A 24,493-nucleotide genomic window follows, 5' to 3' on the forward strand; every position below is an offset into this window, starting at 1 on the left:
AACCGGGCGCCAGAGTGAAACCAGAACGTAGAAATTCTCGTTCTTCGTGAACGGAGGCGGTTGTGTCGTTCGCGAATTTAACGATCTCCGATAAATTTCATTTGAGAAACTGACGCCACGTATTTTTCGCTCCGAGTGAAACTTTGTGGCATGGGAAACGTGTTTTATGACGACTCGAGCAAAAAGAAGGGAGAAGAGGACCCGTGGAACACCTGTGGATGTACACGAATTCCGTGAAATTTAATACGACGTCCTCGTGATACACTTTTTTTTTTTGTTTAATTAATGCGTAGAATTCGCGAGCTCGCGGTACCACGTTGCAGAGGAGGAAAGAGGAAAAGAGAATAGGAATCTTACCGGCGAGTAAATCGAATCGCGAGAACGGACACGAAGGAAATAAAGCCGAGAAAGAAACGTTGGTGGATCGTAAAAGTGGCCGGAACACGTTGCACACGGATATTGAATGGGCGGACGCGCACGGTCGCGTATGAAAATTGATTCGCGCCAGCAGAACGATCGCGACAGGTGACACACCTTGTCCTGGACACACTCTTCTCGTCAAGACAATGCGATCTCGCCTCGGGAACACGAACGTGTACCGAACCCCCGTTTCAACACTTTGTACAAATCTATACGACTCCCATCGTTTCAGATCGTGCGAACGTAAACGTGGATTCTCTGCGACTTCGATTTTCAATTCGCCGAATATCAAGCTCTGTTCGCAAACCTTCCCGGAGCGAACCTCCGGAACAAAATTTAAAAACAATGTACCATCATAAACATGTGCGAAGTTTCGTGTAGATCCGTCGACTCGTTCGTATATTTACAGTTGTTCAAACGTTGAAGTGTCATAGTATTTTTATTAATATTTCTTCTCGTGGTGTCATAGTATTTTTACTGGTATTTCTTCCCATAGTGTCATAGTATTTTACTAATATTTCTTCCCATAGTGTCATAGTATTTTACTAATATTTCTTCTCACGGAGGCATAGTATTTTTACTAGTATCTCTTCTCATCAAAACGACGCTCTAAAAGCATCGTTCGTCGATGTTGAAATTCGTTCGAGCATCGTTGTCGGTGCTTCTTCTTTCGTTCGATCCCGGTGACAATAATTCGACGCTTCGAGGGTGTGACACCATGCTGGATAGCGAACATGAAAGCACGGAGAAATAATGATCAGCATCGCTAATCGCGTCGTCGATTCTTTCGACGAATTACGCAGACTTTACAAACCGAACAGAAAAGGAAGAATGGCTGCCGAGTCAGGGATCCTCGTTAATCCGGATTCACTCTCAGATTTCTCCTTTGCCTATGCGGCTGGCTCTCGAGCCCAGTCTGCTCCGGTAGGGACAAAGCTCCGCATAAACAATGGATGTACGTCCATTGTTTATTTGCGGCGGGACCTTTTGCAGTGTGCGCCAGGTTCTAAGCGTAACGAGCTCAATTCACCGGCAGATATGCTAATAACCGAATTAAGGCTCGTCGCGAATCAACGACCGCCGGAGAGTCCGCCAAAAGAAGGGTGAAAGTTCCCCGATGAATGCGAAAACGTTCTTTAATGAAGCTGTAAACTGCGGAGGGAAATAATCGGCATCAGGTATCGTTATATTATCGTTAAACTCGCGCTACGATATATAAATCGAACATCATTGCAACCCTCGTGAAACTTCCCGAACAATGTTCTGCAATTTACAGTATCATCGACAACACACATCGCTCGATTTCGTATAACCAGGGGCAAGTTTCTATGCAGATGTGATTCACAAATCGGTGAAGAAATCTCGATAAAAATAAATTCGAACTCGATTTCGTTCGAGCTATTTTTAATTATATCAGATCGTCGCGAACTTGGAATTAAGCTGTAACTACGTAACAAGCAGGTGGATGAAATTTAATCACTGTAATTTTCTCCATTAAGATACAGTGAACGAGATACAGTCAACAGCGATGACGGTAACACGGTGACACTACTCCGATTAAAAATAGTCCGAACGAGAACGCGTTTGAAGTTTCAACGATCGTTATAATTTTCATTATTCGATAAACTTCGATCTCGATTGCGTAACTTATCGCTCTCGACTGTGAACGAACACTGGTAGACGACGATTTCGTTTCGTGCGAACGATAAACGAAGAGTATGGTATTACAGCCGAGGATGTACAAGATTACTTTTTATTACCATTATATCTCGTACGATCGGGGACATTCGTATAACCGAAACTTTCGTATTAACGTTATTAACAGATCGTACTGTAAACGGGGACTTTCGTGTCCCGTATAACCGAGACTTTCATATCCCGTATAACCGAGACTTTCATGTTCCATATAACCGAGACCTTCGTATTTCATATATGAAATATTTGTACTTTTGTACTTCATATAACCGATGGTTATTGTATTTCGTGCAACCGAAAACTACTGTATTTTACACTCTCGCGAGAATACAACAGTGTCCGAAAATTTACAATGTAGCACTATTATAGAGAAGTTTATTCAAAGTTCTGAAACGAAAGAATTATTACGAATTTACCCGAAGATATTCGATGTTGGATCAAGGCTCCAATTCAAAGGTGATTAGGGGAGATATCTGCATAAACGAAGAAAGAGAAACGCAGGATTCTTCTCTCGTTTTCGGCTACAAATCGCGGCGATTGTACGCGATGATTGTCCGAGCCGGCATAATAGAGATTAAAGGACCGAACAGGCTCCTCCTATTAGTTATCGTGAAAGATACTAATACGGAGCAACAGATTGTCCAGCCACGTTCATACAAACGTTCACCCCAGATTCGTCCGGCTTTCTGCCGAGCGTTTATCCACGACGAGCCTTAATTCGGTTATTAGCATTTCTGTTCGTGAATTGGGGCCCGTTAAGCTTCTCGAGTCCCTCTGCACGCAAAATGTAGCGTGTTTCCCCCGAGAGCAATAGACTTTTTTTCCCATCTCTTGGTTAGAGCTCCGCAGCTTTCCAAGTTTCCTATTACGGGGCGTTAGTTTAATGGAAGCGAGACGTTGTTCGAGACTCGGTCGGATCGTCGCTGGAAACTCCTCAAGATTTTGGAAACACGCAGTTGACATTCGTCGAGTAAACAAATTTCTTGTTTAGAGACCGATGTTCTTCGATATTCTTTTCAACGCGTCGAACACCACGATGAAATCCACGGTTCCAACGATTCTTTAAAGCGCTTACAAGACACGAACTTTAACGCTTGTAAACTTTTAAATAGAATTACTCTCGTTGGTAATGCTATAAAATAAAAAGTGCATCGAGAAATTATCAAATTTCTTTTTACTTTTTACACTAAATAAAGCGCTCACAAGACACGAACTTTCGTACTTGTAAACTTTTTAAATAGAATTACTCTCGTTGGTAACACCATAAAATGAAAAGTACATCGACAAATTATTTAATTTTTCTACTTTTTACTAAATAAAGTGTTTCAAAGACACGAACTCTAATGTCAACTTTTAAATAGAATTACTCTCGTTGGTAATACCATAAAATGAAAAGTACATCGACAAATTATTTAATTTTTCTACTTTTTACTAAATAAAGTGTTTAAAAGACACGAATTCTAATGTAAACTTTTAAATAGAATCACTCTCGTTGGTAATACTATAAATCGAATATTTTTTTTTCCAGTACAGTTTGAACAAATATCGTGGACATCCTCCAAGTATGGAAAATTGGTACGACGATCGATGCGTTAACGCTTCAACTGTGTGACAAATTTCATCTAAGTTGAAGATCCTTGATCGGACGATGTTCCTCGTTGAACAAAGTCTTTACTACTCGTACGGAGATATTTAATTACATTTCGAGCGTTGTTTCGCATCCTCCGGCATCCTTGGCGAGCTTTCGAGCCACGCGAAGAGAGGACGTTTGCATGGTCTCGTAAAACGGGCACCTGTTTCGCTTCCGATATATCCGAAACGAGGTGGAAATCAGGCTAACGGTCCTTTCGGAGAAAGGACAACTCGTTTCTCTTGTTCGTTACCTAGATTAAGCTCTGCAAGGTAAAAGTCGATACGCGATCGACGCACGTGCGCCTAAAATTCATCGCCAGGAGGGCCCTTTCTCTTCTTAAAGATTTATTAAACGCTTCGACGAATCCTCCTCGCGTGTGACCGTTCTCCTTTCCTTGTTATTTCCCTTCAACTGTCTCAGAGTGTACTTTTCTTCTTCTTTTCCTTAAACTGTATCGACGTCTATTCTTTTTTTCTTTTTATTCTTCTCTACAATTACATCTACTTGGACACGTTTCGTTCCCAATTCCGTTCATATTTCTCGTTAAAATCGGTGAGATAACCGGCGTGAAAATATTGGATTGTTCGGAAAGTCGTTTCGTTCTTTTCGGTGAAAATGAAACACGATTTCTTTAGAGTGTACAAACATTTTACTAAATTATATATTCTCCGTTTTGGAAAACGAAACGACTTTCCGAACAAACTAACAGTCTCTCAGAAATTCGATTTCTCTAGAAATTCTATTTCTCGGAACGTTCGACTCGCGCCAAAATCTTCTCAATTTTTCGTACCACGATCGTTCGCGCGCAAAAATTGCGAACTGCCCCGAGATTTCGATCCGAGAAAGCAAACAAAACTCAGGACCAGAGTTAGGCGCCAGGACGCCTCCCGAAATACTTGGCCAGATCGGGAAAGTTAAAAACAGCAAATCGGTGTTCCCGTGATTCAGTGTGTTCCAGGTTCGACGACACTCCCGGTCTAATTCGAGCAATTTTAATTGCATTTCTGACTCACTGGGAAATTACACCAGTGGCGCCTAACAGTGGTTCCCTAGGTGGACACGTTTCCAACGAGTTTCAGCGAACGAAGAAAAGTTCCGAAAGTATCGTAGGAATACTCCGCATACTTTGCACTAACGATCAAACCTAGTCGATTAATTAATTTGTAATTATCTTCGAAATCTTGTACACGGGGAGAAAAATATTGAAGGAAATCCTATTTTCTTTCGCGCGTTAATTCTTTGTTATTGCAAGATCGCGTCAATCGATTCCAGGAGGTTGGTACGATGAGAACGATACCAAACACGAACGTGCTTGAACGATTTTAAGTTAGATAATAATCGGACATTTGCAAATGAAAAAATGCTTAATTAAAACGTGTCGACTGTTATTTCAGGACCGTCCGTGAGGGTATAATTACGTAAACAGCGTTTAAAGTTCCAATTAGTTGATCCACTTCCACGGACAATCTCGTGTTAAATTTTCATTCAATTACTGCGAGTCCAACTTCAATTTTCATACTTATTGTTAGTGCTGCTTCTACTTTTGCCCTCTTATTGTATTTTTCTATTTAGTTTAATTTTAGAATCTTCCACAATGAGCAAAGAATGTTAAAGAAATAAACGTTTACCGGACTACCAAGATGGAACATTCTGACTTTATGTGCCTGGTCACATATATATATACATATTGTAAATAAATTGTATTTTCTTTCTAAACCAATTATTCCTTCACGAGTAATATCGGGTATAAATAAAAGAAAATAAAAGATACGATGGAAAATATTGAGATGAATATTATTCTCCGCGAAAGAAACGTGATAATTGATCGAGATCTTCGGATAATTTTTATACACGAAACGTACCTCTCGATTAAATGTTAATTCTATCTGTTGTCACATTTGCGTCAAATGTTTGTCACTCTCGTCCCCGATGTACGCAAAGTCGAAAAAATTTCATCTACTTGTTCTTCGAGCTGTTACAAATCCGAACCTGATAGAGTGACAACTCGAAAGACGTTACCGAAATTGCTTCTAGAACGATGACAGAAAATGAAATTACTGGAATTATTTTTTCCCTCGTACTGTAACTTGATAGATTAATGGTTTAAAGTGTGCAATATTTCCTGGAACACCCTAATACATATCAATGCGTTTCGGAACAGTTAGATTTCCGAACCCAGAAAGAGCCAGGTCCTGCGTGAGCATCGATTTCCGGTAGACCCGGAAATTCATCCACCAAGAAGTCTACACACCAGACCCGGTCGATTTTAATCGAGTTTTCGACCTATAAACTGCACGAGTACGAAAGACGTGCATTGCGATATTTCGCTGAGTTATTACCACTAATGGACGCTTAATTCTCCCCGTTGAAGGTTTTCAAGCAATTCGATTGCACCAAAATTCGAATCGTTTGGAGTGTTATTCGAATACAAGAATGTTCAAAAGACACGAAACATCGGTGGTGGACTTAAAAAAAAAAACATAATAACCTTGAAACGCTGTAATTCTTCTTCTCAACAACGAGAAACGTAGTACTGAACTCGTGTTCGATCGCTTTCGATAATTCTCGATCGCCAATAACATTCGCATTCGTCTCTTTAAATTTTCTAGGCGAATCGCAACATATGTGGCTCCTCATCGGTTACAAGTTTGGCCAATATCCAGATTACCGAGTTCATCAAACTCGTTAGACTTTCGATATTTATTGGAACACGTGAATATAAGTAAACGAAGATCGTGGCAACGAGAATTATTTAAATGTCAACTTATCGACCTCGATGATACCACTTCGTATTAATATATCGGATAAAACCAAAGCCTATAATTATGAACACATGATGCAGGGAACTCTCTGGAAAGATCGAAAGGTTTGTATTTAAATAAACTGTACTTGTTCCTGCTATGATTTTCGTTCGTTTGTTGAACGTGGCCAGCAATTGTAAGACTTTGGACAGTTTCCACCCTTAATTCCTAACAATATTCGCAGTTTTTTTTTAATGTTTCCGAGACGAGTCGAAAAATCTTTAGCCTATCATAGACCATTCGTCTACTATCGAATATTTGTCTTAACGAATTCATGAAGGTCATCATCGAACATACAGACGCAAACTTGTAACAGTTTCAACAACTACTAAAGTATTTTAACAACATTCTATCCCTTTATATTTCAAATAGGTTGAAACATATTTAGCCTATCATAGACTACTCGTCTCCTACCGAATATTTGTCTTAACGAATTTACGAAGGTCATCATCAAACATACAGACACAAACTTTGAACAATTTCAAAAACTGTTAAAGTTCCCTACCAACATTCTGTTTCTTGAAATGTCCCGAACGAATCGAAACAACCTTAAGCCCATCGTCGATGTATCGATCGTCGAATTTACGAGACACCGTTACCAAAGGTCATCGAAACGTCCACCAAACGCAGATACTTTGTAGTTTCGGACGAATCGTTAATTCTTAATTAGATCCGTACCTCTCGCTCGGTGAGTTTTCAGGTGATTCGAAGCATGTTCGGTCGGACCAGTAGCGAGTTTACTGGCTGGCTTCGAGATCAGCAATGTGGATCGGTGTGTCAGTGTTGCAGCTGGCAACGAAGCTGGTTGCCTCGGTCCTGGTGTCGTATCGGTGGTGTTATCGACTGGCAAAGGGGCGCATGCGTGCAAACCAATCCCATCCTTCCACGGGACACGTCGACGACGTCGTCGTTTCCAGGAGACCGTTAAATTGTCTAAACAAATGGTACCCTGGTCCTCTGTATCCTGGTTACCATGACACCGTATTAAGCGCAACCCTCGAGAGCGTTCCCTGTTCCCATTGAAATCGGAGAAATTATGTCGGAATATTCGTCGTGCCTGTGGCGTCGGCGGTGTCTTTCCAACGCGCATCCACGAGGCCAAGTGAAAAATAAACCGTGAGAGAACGATGTTATTTTGTGCTCGACGCTTTTCATTGACGCAGCACGGTTTCAAGAACCGGGCCCTCGAAAAAGCTCGAGGAAACATTCGGAACGTATCGCGTTTAACAACACGGGAGCCAGCAATTCCACGATCGAATTACGTTTCCTCGCCCGTTTCGTTGCCTTCTCTCTGCAAACAGTAAACGCACCGTCGTCGCCCGAAAATATTGATTTTCTATACCTTCGCGTCGTCAAAATTGAAACCTCCTGTTTCCATGGAGAGAGCTCCGTCTCCACGTACGAAATTTACGAACGATTCGAATAAATTCCACCAAGCTCCGTCGATTGTCCGCGTTCAAATCGCGACGACCTACCACCCCATTTTTTTTCTTTTTTTGTCGCGATAACGTTAACCCTCGAACGAAACTTCAACCACGATCGTCGTTATCGTTATACGCCGGAGTAACGCGATCTTGTTTAAATTTACGATCTCGCAGACTCTACCTCCGTCTACGTATCTCCCGAGACAGAGCTCCTTAACTGTCTAAACAAATTATCGGGTTTCCACGAGTTCCGATTAACATATCGTCCGAGATATTCGTTGCGTACGAAACACGCGGAGACTTTGTGTGCACACCGTTGTCGGAAGTTCCTCGAAGAGACGAGGTTTACCTTACTCTCGTCAGAAGTCTATCCCGGAGCCGATAAACAGCGCAAACAAATTTATTTACCGATTCACGGTGCAAGGTTGTCAAACACGCTTGTCTAATCTGTAGCGAAGTATGAATCCAGAATCAACACGCTCGCAGCGGCAATGCCTATTTCGAACATCGTGGATCCTCTACCGGGCGGAGTGCAACCACGTAGATAAATCTAGGAAGATCGTAAGATTATTAATAATTTACGAGATATTCGACGATGAATGCTTCAACGGGACGATTGTTTTCGTTTTGATGAAAAATAATTGGGAAAATGTTATTGGATCGACCAACGGTATACTATATTGTTGTCGATGTTTCTTCGTTAAAACACTAATTTTTAATTGGGTCGTTTTTCCCGTCTCCCTCTCTCGTTCGATTTCAATTTTAAAACGCAACCCTTTGCCAAATTCCATCGTTTCCAATTTCAACCATCGCCTACACAGTGATCGGTTAATTTTAATTCGAATAACTTTATCCCTGAGTTTATTCTACGTTGAAAGTACCAGCGATTAACCGCCTCATTGTGTACTAATCACACGTTACAGCAATAACTTTAAAGGAATAGTTTGTTGCATCGCCTAATCGCTATGCATTACTGGACTATGCAAGCTTTAACTCGTAAGTAGATGCACCCGTGTTTGTAACATAAATAGACGCGCGGTGGTTTGCCAAACTCCCAATTTTCTTTTTTTTTTAATGTCTTTTTTTGTAAATATTGTTCTCTTTTTTTAAATTAACCATCTATGGTAAATAATGAACTTAATTCTCGTTAAACTAATTAAAAATATAGTCTATATCGAACAACAACATATTCTGTACTCCAATGCGAGTCTATGCAACAAAATATACATATTTGTGTTTTAACGATGCACTCGTGTGTTCTCTTTCTCGTCTGTTTATTTTTGTTTACCTCGAGTTTCAATCAAATGTTTTCCAGCAATTACCATCGCACCCTCGTCACCAACACCATCGACGTAAACATTGAACAAAACAAAAATAATATGCATCGACTGGTACACCTGTGTGTATAAATTTTCCGTGTGTATAAATCTTCGAGCGTATAAATTTTCATTTAACCGTATACCAATACCAAGTCTGGCGAGATCGAACCCCGAGACGATGAAACCAAATCAACGAAGAAACATCAGGCTTAGACCATTAATTAACCTAAATATCATCGAATAGAAAATACAAGCCAATAATTTAAAAATTTTCGATAAATTTCAACAAGTTTGTAGCTCTTTTTCTGCGATCTGTCGGTTAAAACTGTATGCAAAATATTACGTAAAAATTTTAATCAACTTCTTAATCGGAAATACGAACGAATCGGGAATTCAGCAGTTTCTGGTAATTCCTGATCGACCCCAATTCCTATTGGCCCCTTTACAGGCTCTCTTAGGATGTTCGCGATGAAACAGTTGGATAAACACGCTGACCAAGGAACGTTCGAGTCGTCATCAAATTTCTGTCGGATCGATGGCCGACTGGCGGATGTGTTTGCACAGTAAAAGCAATCTGGGAACTCTTCACCCGGTCATCGTGAGTTCCGTAATCACGAAGTGCAACACCGACTCGGCTCTGTCGACCGCGGGTGCATCGCGATGCACCGCCAGCCCAGCGTACAATTCGACGCGTTCTCCACCCTTCGTTCACTGTGTAGGCTGGCTCTCGGTCGGTGCAACTCGTCGTGAAACTGCCGAGCAACGATTTTTGGCAATGCGCTTAGCTGCACAAAGGACACATTGTTACTAGGAAGCACCGTGCGACATCCATGATCTCCGTGTTTCGTTTGCCACGGTGCGTTTTCCGGGGATTGGAATATTTCCCGCGTGTTTTATTTCTCCAACGGAGTAGGACTTATCGAAGTTGAACGAATTAACCGAAAAACGAATTTCGCGGAAAATCGATTTTCACGTTGAAGAGTTCTTGGGATCTCGTTGCCTTCGAACAAAAATTTTAATTTCAAATGTATTTCGTTCTGTGCAGTTAATTTTTCAAATACGAACGAAAAACGTTTTTACATATTTCGAAGCATTGTTTGCACGTTAAAGGCATATTTTGCGAGTAAGGATAGAATTTGTTTTGTTTTACAGAGCTGATTATTTGTATCTAGATAAAAGTTTCGAATAACGAATAAAACAGAAACAACTAAAAAGATACTAGATAATAAAGATTGGAATTTCAATTGTAAAACAAAATATTTCGTAATGGATACGTACAAATTTCATTGTCCAATGGAATAAACGTCGCGAATAAATCGCCGTACGTTGATTTTATGCGTTATCTTTTATTCGAATAAAATGTTACCCATTTTTGATAAAAATTTCCAAAGGATCTTTCGAGCAAAAACTTGTCGATACAATATTTTATATATAAAGTGAAATCTGATTGTAATCTTAATGTATAATCAAGCTGGTGATCAGTGACTACAACTGCTGAATAATCAGTGCTAATCAACGGAATTAATTGAACGCGTACAATCGTCAAAGATAATATAACTCAATCGTTAGTCACGAAATGATTATACTTTCTACTACGATTGAATCACTCGATTAATAATACAAAGCAAAAAAGCTACTAACAGCTAAAATAATCCTTTCTGAAATTGTTAGAATTTACTAATCTATGATCGTAGATTGCAAACATTATTCCCAATTAATTGATCAATTTCGCTAGTGGTTCATTAATTAACAACTATAATTACAATGATTACTTTCGTTAATTCAATTACAAAAGTACTGATCAACGCTGCAACACACTGTTATCGATTAAATAAAATTACACCGCCCTATTTTGTGTACCAATGTTCTATTCATAGAATATTCAACGACAATAAAATTTGTTACGTATATTAAAGTTTAGATGAACATTAATTAAAAAAATTATAATTTGATACTTAACACGTTTGCTACCGCCGTTCGAATAAAAAATTATTCGTCACGGGTCACGTTATGTTTGTAGCAATATTATTTAATGTTATCCACGTTCGTAACAATATACGAATAAAATGAATTAAATAGGCCAAGCGAATATTCTGAATAATATGTGACGATATACGTGACACTGACCTGTGGTTTATATGACTCCATTTGTTTACACGGCCATAAAATGAAAAATCATCGTTGTCACAAATATGTGACACTGTTCTCTCACGAAGATCGGTGGCGTCACGCGTATATGACGCAAGATAGCAAGCACGATATTCGGTTAATATCAATTACTTTCATTTGCACAGTCAGTGCACGGTAAATGTCCGAGAGGAAATCGGCGCAAACGTTCTCGTTATCTCCAAAAAAAATTTATCCGCCAAATACTTTGAAATTGTGGATTTATATAAATTGAAATCTAAAAGTGGAATAGTAGCATCGAAAAATTTCGCAATTAATGGCTCGTGAAGATTATGACAAGGAAATGATAACGTAGATACAACAATGAATACATCAAATTTTAATCTAAATAAATGCATTATACATAAATGATAATTGAGTTGTATTTCGGTCGGTTTCGTCGTACAATACAGCGAGAACAAGCTATTTGTTTAATAATTATGACAGTTAGACCATGAGAGAGATTAAAGTAAATTTAACCATAAATAATATCAAGAATGCAAATTGCATTGTACTTAATAAATAATAATCTTACATTCACTGTGTCGCTTAACAAAACCGAGATTCTGCTCATTTATCATTTATACCTTTCATGAATTATTAAATAAATCGGTCGAAGTCACGTATACGTGACAGCGGCCATCGATGTAAGTTTAACGAATCGAAGAAAACGGAAAATCTTCCATACCTTCAACGATAGTGTTCATCATTATTAAATTATTATTGAACTTAGGATCTTCGCGTCGTGTCAAATGAAAAATTCGAAATTTTCATTGTTTTGGTTAGCGAAAACTTTGACCCGCTTCTTTGTCAGTTTTGCAAATGATCTTCTTGGACGGTTTACAACCTCCACCGATCGACCCTTTTTTTATTGGGTTATTAAGGCCCGTCCGCATCGTTTCCCTGCAATCTGGATCCCTTTGACTGTCCTATTTGTTTAACCAGACGAGCTCGTGCCGCTTGAAATTCGCTTACAAAAAGAATCCCCCCGGGGCTCTAATTGGTTGCTCGATTATGCTCGATTGCCTTCTCTCGAGATGATGCTCGGGTAAAAAGTAATTAATGAAAAAAACCGTTCGAGGATTTCGCGAATTTGCGCCGTTGCCTTAAAATCGTTCGTTTTTTCTTTTTCTTTTTTTTTTTTTCGCCGCTTTAATTTCGCTGCCACCCCTTTATTTCCCCGCGTCTTCAATCTTTGAGATATTAAACGGACTTGTTGAATGGCGACCACGGTTAAGTATGCCGTTTGAAATAATTTGAAGACGTTAACAGACCGCTCTGAAAAATCCAGGTCTTGCACAGAGTGTCCTACTTTAATCTAAAAATGTACGCGTTGCGAAAATTACATTCAATCAGCGCAAGAAAATGACGAACAATCGTCGAGTTGACTCCAGCGAAGAGTATTTGTCATTTTTCGCGCAAAATATTTTTTACAGCCCGAATAACTCGAGAAAGTTGTACACACATTGTACACAGTTATACACGACGGATCGATACACGTGGATAAGTAAAATTATTTTAATTTTCACGAAAGGAGTTTGCACCTAAATTATAAAATTCGTTCCGATTTATTTTTTTGTAAAGAAACACCATTTTCGAGCTGCGCCACGTATCTCAGGATACATCTGTATAAATAAATACAGCATCGACTAACAAACGAGGAACACTTGTAACATAGAGCTAACCAAACAACCTTGCACACCCTCGTCATTCTCACCCTTGCGTGAAAACAATTATCCTTAGCGCGGTCAACGTCTTGGGAGACATTTATTTTTCTTTCGATTATCAGAGTCCGAGTTGAAAATATACCAACTCGAAAAAAAATGAAGGGATCGCATTTCTGGATTGTGCAAGATAATATAATAATTTCTTGTTTGAATACGATAATGTATTGTACAAAGACCAACACTCGGGACTGCTTTATTTACCTCAGGGTCTGGGTTACGACGAACTCAAACGAAAGTCAATGGGATACAAGATCGTGAAAGGACAACACTGGCCAACAACGAGCAATAACAACACGCTAATACGAATTATTTCATATTTTCGTTATATCTTTACGAGAACAATGTTAATCGATTGATCAGAATTTTACCGTGAAAATGACCTCGTTCGGACTATTTTAAATTATAATTTATTTCAAATGTTACTAAAAACAACTCTCAACCACGTACAATTAAAAATTGTCCAAATAAGGTCGTGTTTGGACTTATTTTCATCGCGTGAACTTCACCGAACTCGTTGATAATACCCTCACGACGACACAATGAGAAGTAAACAAGTTTTCAGCTTGCATTCATGGCTGGTATATATTGATACACGTTGGCATCGCTTCGAAACTTGAACGAACGTTGCAAAAAAATAGAGACTCGTATATTGTGTGAAGATATTTCTTGTGACCGTTTCAAATAAATTTTGTCGAGCGAGAAGACATTTAAGCGAGTGATTTAACGATTTTGAATAATGCAAAGCAAATTTTGATTCGGTAATACGAGCTCGGACGTGCCACGTAAATTCCGTAAGCAAAAAAAAGAAAAGAAAAATTGATATTCGGTTCGTTCTCCAAAGTTATTCGTAACACATGATTTCTTCTTGTTTGGAAAAGTAGGGTCTACAATTTTCGTGATTCATCGGTTATTTTCGAAGCTGACTGTATGGACTGCGAGCGCGGTATCGAATTTAACGCAATCAGTGCCACGAGACACCGTTACGCGCTATAATTAACTTAACGTTAAGACGAAATCGACGCGTCAGAAAAAAAGTATCTTGAACACGTGTCAGAGTATCGGTTTGCCCCTCGAGTTTCAAGAAACCTATCTCGAGCGAAGTAAATAACGAAACGCAGCCTTTATCGAGCCTAATCTAATCGCAATAACGCTATCGTGTTCTACGTGAAACACTACTCGTTCAAAAATCCCGAACAATAATTACCTTCGAACGATTTACGACCGATTTGCATTCTGATACTTCCATTCCTGAGTACAATCTGTTCTTTCTTCGTTTCCTTTCTGCGTTTTCAAACTCGAGAAATTTACGCGAGAAAAACTTACTTCGATCAAAAATACGAAATAAATACTATTCGATACGATAATTCGGTTTCTTAAACACATTTACTTGTCCAAAGTTCCTTTACGACCGTTTATCGCACTCTTAATACGATCGAGGCATTAGATATATTTGCAACCAGTGAATATTATCGATTCTACTCTTTAAAAGGTCACGGAACAGCATTTCGTATTTATTAAATCGGAAGCAATTTCGGTGATAGTCGTGTACGATTCGACTATTCGTCGGCGTTAAATTCTGGGAAAAGAAAAACGATCGTTCGTAAAAAAATGTTTCCATCCCATTTGGCGCGAGCTGATCCGAGATAGCACGAGAAATCACTTTCGTCCCGATTATAATCGCCACGTGCACCTAGTAACGGCATTCTCCGGCGCCGTTCCCGCCGCGAAAGCAGCTTGTTTCGATGCTAGGCGAATCCCGTGTTTCGAACACGACACCCTCCCCCACCGAGTCCTCGGATTTCGTTTAGGAATAGACACGGGCCAGCTAGACGATTGTTTTCTCAGCTGCGATCGTTCGAGCCGCGCTATGATCGTTTATTTTCGCCAAACACACCCGACGCGTGCTAACGCGAATAATTGATTCTCTTTCGCTACGGTATTCGAGGAACCAATATTATCGAAGTAACAGTTTACGAGCGTTTATCGAGCGAATTGCAAAATTTCAAATTTCAATTAAACCCTCCCATCGGTTTGCAAAAGGATGCTTTACCAGCGGAGCTTTCGACACACACGACCGAAATACCCCCGGATCGGAAGCTTTAAAAATAAACGACGCCAGTACTTACGGAGTAACGATGAATTTTATTCCGCAAACAAGATTTTCAATTAACGATACGGATAAAACGAAAGGGAACGGAAACGTTTTGTTGCTCGGGGATAATTTAAAATTCGACGACTCGACGTTGACACGGAACAAATCGTTAAAGCGTTAACGACAAAATGATCACGGTTAACGTTTAACGCGTTACACGTCGATCAACAGGCCTTTAATGTCGCAGAAAAGACAGATGTCCAGGCTACGACTTTTAACCCGGTGCTCGCGCATGTATGCATCATACTTTGATGGTTTTAGTTGCGCGCGTAATTATTGGAAATCCATTACTTCTGAATGAAAAGTCTTCCACCCTGGCACGAACCTCGCATTTCGCTTGGATCTTCGATAATGCCGAGTTCGACTAGATAATATTTATTTTCCACGATACTGTTCTTTAATTTCGCGACGTTGGTATTCTAAACATCCAGGCTCGCGACGTTCCCGCCTTAATAGCACGGCGATTAAAAGCGTCGAAATCTCGTTGCAAACACAGCGGGAACACATTTTTTCGTCAAAATTTATGAGATTCCGCGAACGCAATCCTCCGCGTGGCTTAAATAACTTCGTAGTATGAATTTTCCGAAAAAGCTGCTCGCGTTGATGAAACTTCTTTGTAAACAAAGCGGACATAATTTTCAATGAAATTTACGAGCTACCAGAGCCACGGATCGAATCAAGATCCAAATAATACGAAAAAATCACTTTTTTTTTTATTATTTAACGTCTCAATGTTAATAATAATTACACTGCCCAAATTCGAAGATAATCCCGCTGACCAATAAACAGCGAAATCTTCGGTATTGGTACTATATTCTGCTTTCATGACTGCACGATCACGCAATATAAAGCAGGTAAAAGTTACTGACATAATAGACACTTTTGCATAAAACAAATATAATCAGGCTGGGTATAATTTGCTTTTAGATAAACGTTTCAACCTTTACGTTAGGTTATCTGTGGTACACAATAATCTCATAATATGTACTTAGAAATGTACAAATAATCAATTTGTACAAGAATCACTGCAATGTTCGTTTAATTATTCAATTTAAAAAATGAAATTGTATTGTAAAATATTCGTAATGTCGAAACGACAGAAATTAGGAAACTTAGTTTTCATCGTATGCGAAAATAATAAATAGCGATGAGTAAACCTTGACCCGCTTGATCGTATGTATATGGATTTAAGCTTAATGTTCGCCGTCGTCGTCGTCGTTCCATAAACATTAATTTCAAACTGTGCCGTTAAAGATAAAAGTCAAAATGCGATGCACGCATCGATAAAACACTAAAAGCATCGTTCTATTAATCATTCGTCAGTGGCGTACAAGGACGATCGGCTCGTTACATTTATAAGGACAATTAAGGGCGGACAGGAATGTCCGAATAATCAACATAACGCGGTTATGTGTATGCATATGCAGAACGCGCCAATGCGATACGACTCGGTACCAGCGATCAAAATATCATCGTAGATGCCACACGTCGCGACAGCTATGTTTTTCTTAGATCACCTACGTCCATAGGTCACAATACATACAATTTGTGCTTTTTACTCGCCAGATAAAGATTCGTATGAAAAAAAGCCACGAAATTGTGTTACTACATTTTGTCCATGGAAGATATATTTAGGGCTAGTGCAGGAACCACCTTGATAAAAGTAAAACTTGGAGCAAAAGAGAAACAATTTTTCAAAAAGGCATATTTACATTGTAGTGAACAGAATAACGATCAATATGTCGCGTGACTTAAGTGGCGTTCTACATATATATGGTAGGAAACGTCTTGTTTAGTTCGTGACATCAGAATAAATGTATATTTAATGTCTATGTCTATTTTTTAATAATACTACAGAACCTATGCTTCAGCTACTGTGTACTACATATATAGATACATATGTATTCATGTGTATATAATATATATATATATATTTATATATATAAAATACATTATACATATTTACAAATATAATATATGTTTACTAGCCACGAAACTTTTTAAAGTATGTACAAAATCCTACTAAGGGTGGCTCTGAACCTACAAGAGCTTTAATGTGTTCCTGTAGTCATCGAGACTGTATCGACAACGAATACGTAAGAAACGTTACGTGAAACTCTGCACGTGAATCGACACGAGTCGCGTTTATAGAACGATTGAATATTTATAAAGCGTGGCAATGACTCCGACCGAATGCTAAATGCACCCCGAGTACATCTGGTAAATACACCAAAGATGCTCTCCCCCACTTTGAGGGCGAAACTCTTCAAAACCATTGGAGCCTGTTTTTGATTTTAGACGCAAACTAAATTCACAATTTTGAACGTAAAAACCGTTGGAATGTGATTGATCTTTCGAGAGACAATTTCAATGTACGATTTATAGACGAATTTGTAAATAAATCTGTATTGGGATTCCGCCAAAAACTTAACCGAATTGAGTTTATCAAAATAGTTAGAAATATTTGAACAGAAAGTCGCGAAACATTTCGAATCTACGGAATGATTGGATCCATGAACATAAATGGCACAGAGTTCGGAAAGTACAGCATAGACGTATGTACGTGTAATTTTCTATCGGGCACAGCATCCAATGGTATTCCTATGAATTCTACGTCGATTAAAGGGCACAGAGACCAGGTATCCATTCATAAGGTACGGCAAGGGGAATGTAATAACCTTGATTACTCTACGAAGCTGTCACATCGGCGTGCAGGCACCGTCAGAGATTCATTCACACGCGATCTCAATCGTGCGACCCCGCCAACGAATTAACAATGGACCGCGATTTACCGACACGTAACACTTGACAAGATCGGCATAAATAATCATGACTGTTTTCCCCTAAGTGGGTACTTCTTTCTTTGTGTTACATAATCTGCGATTTGAACCTTACAAAATTTTAAATTAATGTACTCACCATTCTTTTGATGGGAATCGTATCCGAAACCCTGGAGACACTCAGAGCTATGCTGACTATGGACGCACAGAACACGTTACATCGACTTTGACACACTTCTCGAGATACTCGGAAGACCGGTCGAGAGTATCGTCTTCCGGAACGAACGGTTTGAACGATGCTGCAGTCGATTGTTGTGCAGAGATACTCGCGAATAGACTGGTGTTAGATACCACGATGTGTTTAAGTGGATGACATCAGAGCACAACAAAACAATCGTCTGCCGGTTGACATTTACGAGCACCGCCCGTAACATCCAACCACCCCAAACATCCGAAACAAACTGGCTCCCACTATCTCGAGCTGTATTCTATTTTCATGAAACGCCGACAGGCGGCGGCACGAGCCAACACCACAGTGCGATCAACCACCAATAGCTGCGCCACCCAACAAACGGTCCGCCAATGAGATCTCAGCAACCTACGTGCCGAAATTCTCTTTAGAATATCTACAGGGTGTCTGAGAATTTTATGACGTAAAAATCGTTTTACGAATATCAATTAATGAAAAAATTAGCTTCTAATAAAATACAGAGAAAATTTCGCACACAAAAATAGTTATCTCTAGAGTGAAAATGGAAATTTATATCTTTATTTCTTATCTATACCAAATTCTTGATGTTAATGAGAAACTATTAAACTTTATGAAATCCAACTGATATTGTTCATAATATTTTATAACACGTTGTATCTCATAGACCACGTGATGTATGATCTATCTTATCGTATGATTTAGTTTATGGAAAATTATATAAAATGTTGTATGTATTAGGGGGACCGGAAAGTGATGTCGTTTCCGAAATTAGGGGGACCGGAAAGTGATGTCGTTTCCCGAAATTAGGGGGACCGGAAAGTGATGTCGTTTCCGAAATTAGGGGGACCGGAAAGTGATGTCGTTTCCCGAAATTAGGGGGACCGGAAAGTGATGTCGTTTCCGAAATTAGGGGGACCGGAAAGTGATGTCGTTTCCCGAAATTAGGGGGACCGGAAAGTGATGTCGTTTCCCGAAATTAGGGGGACCGGAAAGTGATGTCGTTTCCGAAATTAGGGGGACCGGAAAGTGATGTCGTTTCCCGAAATTAGGGGGACCGGAAAGTGATGTCGTTTCCCGAAATTAGGGGGACCGGAAAGTGATGTCGTTTCCCGACATTACATTCCGGTCCACCTAATATTATATTTATTAGGGGGACCGGAAAGTGGTGTCGTTTCCCGAAATTAGGGGGACCGGAAAGTGATGTCGTTTCCGAAATTAGGGGGACCGGAAAGTGATGTCGTTTCCCGAAATTAGGGGGACCGGAAAGTGATGTCGTTTCCGAAATTAGGGGGACCGGGAAGTGATGTCGTTTCCCGAAATTAGGGGGACCGGAAAGTGATGTCGTTTCCCGAAATTAGGGGGACCGGAAAGTGATGTCGTTTCCGAAATTAGGGGGACCGGGAAGTGATGTCGTTTCCCGACATTACATTCCGGTCCACCTAATATTATATTTATTAGGGGGACCGGAAAGTGATGTCGTTTCCCGAAATTAGGGGGACCGGAAAGTGATGTCGTTTCCGAAATTAGGGGGACCGGAAAGTGATGTCGTTTCCCGAAATTAGGGGGACCGGAAAGTGATGTCGTTTCCCGAAATTAGGGGGACCGGAAAGTGATGTCGTTTCCCGACATTACATTCCGGTCCACCTAATATTATATTTATTAGGGGGACCGGAAAGTGGTGTCGTTTCCCGAAATTAGGGGGACCGGAAAGTGATGTCGTTTCCGAAATTAGGGGGACCGGAAAGTGATGTCGTTTCCCGAAATTAGGGGGACCGGAAAGTGATGTCGTTTCCGAAATTAGGGGGACCGGGAAGTGATGTCGTTTCCCGAAATTAGGGGGACCGGAAAGTGATGTCGTTTCCCGAAATTAGGGGGACCGGAAAGTGATGTCGTTTCCGAAATTAGGGGGACCGGGAAGTGATGTCGTTTCCCGACATTACATTCCGGTCCACCTAATATTATATTTATTAGGGGGACCGGAAAGTGATGTCGTTTCCCGAAATTAGGGGGACCGGAAAGTGATGTCGTTTCCGAAATTAGGGGGATCGGAAAGTGATGTCGTTTCCCGAAATTAGGGAGACCGGGAAGTAATGTCGTTTCCCGACATTAAATTCAAATACATAAATTTTAAATTTAATTATTTACAACTAAACAAGTCACTATAACCTCAGAATGTCTTTGCTACGACTTTAATGTACACAATGAGCTGACAAATGACAATCAAATAGTGACATGCGCAGAAACGACATTACATTCCGGTCCACCTAATATTATATTTATTAGGGGGACCGGAAAGTGATGTCGTTTCCCGAAATTAGGGGGACCGGAAAGTGATGTCGTTTCCGAAATTAGGGGGACCGGAAAGTGATGTCGTTTCCCGAAATTAGGGGGACCGGGAAGTGATGTCGTTTCCCGAAATTAGGGGGACCGGGAAGTGATGTCGTTTCCCGACATTACATTCCGGTCCACCTAATATTATATTTATAATAAGATTAATGAAATAGGATCAAAGTGTAATCTTAAACGAATCACCCTATATAATGGCTTCGGTTTTATGGGCTGTCGGCATTCCGAGATTGGTCCCCCTAAGAAGTGACAGACCGTCCAAGTCAATTGTTCTTAAATAATATAAATTGGAGACTAAGAACGCAGCCCAGCAGCGACCGGTCTCGAACAAACAATCCGTCTTGCGCTCATGCGATCAAGCGTAACACAATGCACGAGAAAAAGAAAGAATAAACGCCCAGATCGTTTCATCAAATAATTTATTACGGTTCTCTGTTGCTCTGCCCTTATTTGTTCATCTCAAGATCGTGGGACTCAATCGTTAGTTTGATCATAAAACTGTCCCTTACGCCTAATATTGACCTAACTTTAAAATTAATATTTACCCAAATATGTTTTAAATGTATAAAAATACAATAAAAAAATGCAACGAAACATTTCCGTTATATTTAAAACATTTAAATAATGTAATAGAAATAATGCCAATATGTCGATTATAATTTTTCAATTTGAACTCGATTAAAAAATTGAGATAGACATTAAAATTTGGATTGAAATTTCAATAACAACAAACTTGTAAAAAAACAACGATATTCCAGTAAGAAAGTAAGTTACTAAAGTGATGAAAAGAAAGATTTAACGTTAGAAATAAAAACGTTAAGTACCTGTAAATGTAAAGTTCGAACAGCTGCATGACGAATTTCCGTTTGACGGTTCCGCTTGAAATTTCATGGACAACATGACTTGCAAATGGAATCTAAGGAACTTTGTGCCGTGCCAAATGCATCTGATTATTGGCAAGTGGATGATTTGCCGTTAAATCTGGAAAAATACGAAAACATTCGTATAAGAAACATTTTATTTACGTTGCGAAATGAAAATGCAAGGTGTTCAATAATTCGAAGCAATGCACGTGCATTCAACGATTCTTGAAAACCGAATTTCTCGAAAATAAAACTCCACAGTATAGAAATTTATTGTAGACTTCCTACTTTACCCTTTTTTTGACTATATATACGTACCATAAATTACTGGACACCTTGTAATTCAAAAAAGATAACTGATTATTGAATACTAAAATATGGAATCCATAAACGGAATAAATATAATTATAATACCAAAAACATATGAATTATTTTCCTCGCCACCTTTTAAATAAAGCGCCCAGTCTCGTTGTTTACCGATTAATACTAACGTGGCGAACTATTAATAAATTGCATTAAAGCATAAACAACGTTGGACAAGATAAGAAAACGCTTAACAAAAAATTAGAATTCAAATAAAGTAGTTTTCTGCGATAAAATTACATAACCAAGTATAAAAAAGTTGTACGATTAAAATTGTAATAAAAATTAATTGTTTTAATATATATAATAATATTTAATATATATTAATATTTATTCTCTATATTCATATAATTATGATGTGTAGTTACTAAGCACAGGTCTACTATAAACACCAAACAGAATATTTAATACTCTTCGAGATTTTTATTCTTAAAAAAATAATATTCAGTTTATCAATGTGCTTGTAACATAAAATAAAAATCATAATGCAAATTATTAATTCTGTCCTTGAACGGCAAAGAAAAATGATGCATGATACTAACTATGCTCGCAAATATTCCATGCAATAGTTTTATGCCGCCAGAGCTCGTGGTTGACGTTGAAATCAGTAGCAGCGCAGTGTTGATCTGACATCAAACGAATTTGTTCTTTCGTAGTAAGAAAGAGACCTTTCTCGCCACAAATTTCCGTAGAATATTATTTAGACTGCAACGAGCCTTCACCTCAAAAAAATGCCGCGCGGTAAGCGCATAAATTATTATACTTTTCATTTGAAGAAATTGTTCTTCCTTGTCCCCACCATATTTTATTGAATGAAAAACGCAATTTCGTAATTTTTGACCTCGAAAGAAGGGTCCGAATCAAATGCAATTTTTTTACAGGTAAATTCACCGGTCACAAAGGCCGGAATCGCCACTTTACGAATCCCGAGGAGTTGGAGGAGCAGCGACGTCAGGAGGAAATAAAATTCCATATGAGAGTCAGTATTTTTAGGTTAACGACAGCACGACAGCTTAGATATTATTGTTAAGTACGTAAGGTCGAACTGTCATTTGATGGAACACAATACTCCATGCTGGTACAAATTTCATTTGCGAGACCAAGCAGGAACCTTAAAAAGTTCTTAAAAATCGAAAGCAATGTGTAGAGCCTAAAATGACTCATTTTGTCTCATTCCTCTCGCGTTTGCCTCTTTGAAAATATTGCATAAATGTTATATTACTTAAGGAGCTGGTAAATAAAGATTCATTAATATGGATTGAATGCTCCATGTCTAAAAGTTACAATGAAGTTGTTCCTTTTAGAGGTGTAAAGAAGGTGACGAAAGCTCCAGCGATGAAGGAGGCGAAGAATCCAAAAGCCCTTTTGAAAGTGGTTCAGACAGTAATAGTGAAAGTGACTCGGAATCAGAGTCTAAAGCAGAGGTAATATAATAGATAAGAATTTTTAATAATCAAGAAATGGTTTTTATTCTCAATATTCACAGGGAAAGGCGAAAGGTGTAGAAAACTTAATTCAAGTTGAAAATCCAAATAGGGTACAAAAGAAAACAAAAAAATTATCAGAATTAAATAAGTCTTTAGACTTTGGAAAACCAGAATTATCTCGAAAAGAACGGTAAAATTATAAATTGAAATAGTTGAGTGAACTTGTACATTCTGAACACTAATAAATTTGTCTCTTCCAGAGAGCAATTAGAAAAACAGAGAGCGTATGCTAATTATCAGAAACTACACGCGGCAGGTAAAACTGATGAAGCTCGTGCAGATCTAGCACGATTAGCCATAATTAAACAACAACGAGAAGAAGCGGCGAAAAAACGAGAAGTTGAAAAGAAGCAGAAGGAACTTGCTCAGCAGAAGAAGACGGAGCTTACACAAAAAGCACTCGGCAAAAAATCCTAGGACGTTAAATTTGAGTCAATTACAAATATTTTATGTCACTGCTACTATTACATTAACATTACAAGCAGTTCAAATTCTACTTTCATATTGATACTATTTGACTAAATCAATTCACGCATTTATAGTATGCGTTTGATGAAGATGTCCTTGTTTGTATAAAATACAATTATTATAGTAACTGAATGAAAGCTGCAGTTTTATTTTATACCCCTAATTACCCTACAATCCATTTTTACCCTTTTATCGACAATAAAATAAAGAGCAATATGTTTCATTTTATGTACGATTTTAAACAAGCAAAAATTATATAAAAGATATTTCTAAAAATAAAATTTTAATGTATGTACAACGGTTTTGTACGAATACTGAACATAATAATGAATAATAAATGTGCAAGGTATAATAAATTCTTAGACAATATATAGCTTTTCTTTGTGGAGAAAAATACAATAAAAATTTGTATTGAAATCGGGAACCAAATCAGACATTTATCCAACAGAGGTATTCATTTTTCAACTCGGCATGGCTCGAACCGTTCTTCGAAGTTTGCCTTTGTACTGGACATAGAAAAGAACAAATGAAAGAGAAAGAGATCCGAGAATCAAAGCGAGAAAAAAAAACATCAATGAGACAAATTAATGCAATGATGAAACTTTTATTATTAATTCTTTTTGAATGAAACCTCTATC

General features: G+C 38.8%; 2 protein-coding genes across 3 annotated transcripts in view; one reads left to right on the top strand and one right to left on the bottom strand.

Annotated features, from left to right (window-relative positions):
- Positions 1 to 18,554, bottom strand: part of Arl4 (ADP ribosylation factor-like 4) — a 93,034-nt gene extending 74,480 nt beyond the window's left edge. For both annotated transcript variants that reach the window (XM_076327291.1, XM_076327292.1), the window contains exon 1: positions 18,257 to 18,554. The gene's annotated coding sequence lies outside the window, so the exon portion shown is untranslated. The remainder of the gene's footprint in view (positions 1 to 18,256) is intronic.
- A 3,922-nt stretch (positions 18,555 to 22,476) lies between these two features.
- LOC143155356 (uncharacterized) lies at positions 22,477 to 23,992 on the top strand. Its single transcript, XM_076327986.1, has 5 exons — positions 22,477 to 22,641; positions 22,782 to 22,879; positions 23,205 to 23,324; positions 23,387 to 23,517; positions 23,588 to 23,992. Exons 1-5 carry the CDS (start codon positions 22,632 to 22,634, stop codon positions 23,802 to 23,804), a joined length of 576 nt encoding a protein of 191 aa, XP_076184101.1. The 5' UTR covers positions 22,477 to 22,631; the 3' UTR covers positions 23,805 to 23,992.
- The last annotated feature ends 501 nt before the right edge of the window (positions 23,993 to 24,493 follow it).

This window comes from Ptiloglossa arizonensis, chromosome 2, assembly GCF_051014685.1.
Source record: "Ptiloglossa arizonensis isolate GNS036 chromosome 2, iyPtiAriz1_principal, whole genome shotgun sequence".
NCBI classification, from domain to species: domain Eukaryota; kingdom Metazoa; phylum Arthropoda; class Insecta; order Hymenoptera; family Colletidae; genus Ptiloglossa; species Ptiloglossa arizonensis.

Excerpts from the sequence above, each read along its gene's own strand:
- LOC143155356 (XM_076327986.1), top strand. Across the intron at positions 23,325-23,386 it reads AATCAGAGTCTAAAGCAGAG|GGAAAGGCGAAAGGTGTAGA; the intron begins GTAATATAATAG and ends CAATATTCACAG. Across the intron at positions 23,518-23,587 it reads GAATTATCTCGAAAAGAACG|AGAGCAATTAGAAAAACAGA; the intron begins GTAAAATTATAA and ends TGTCTCTTCCAG.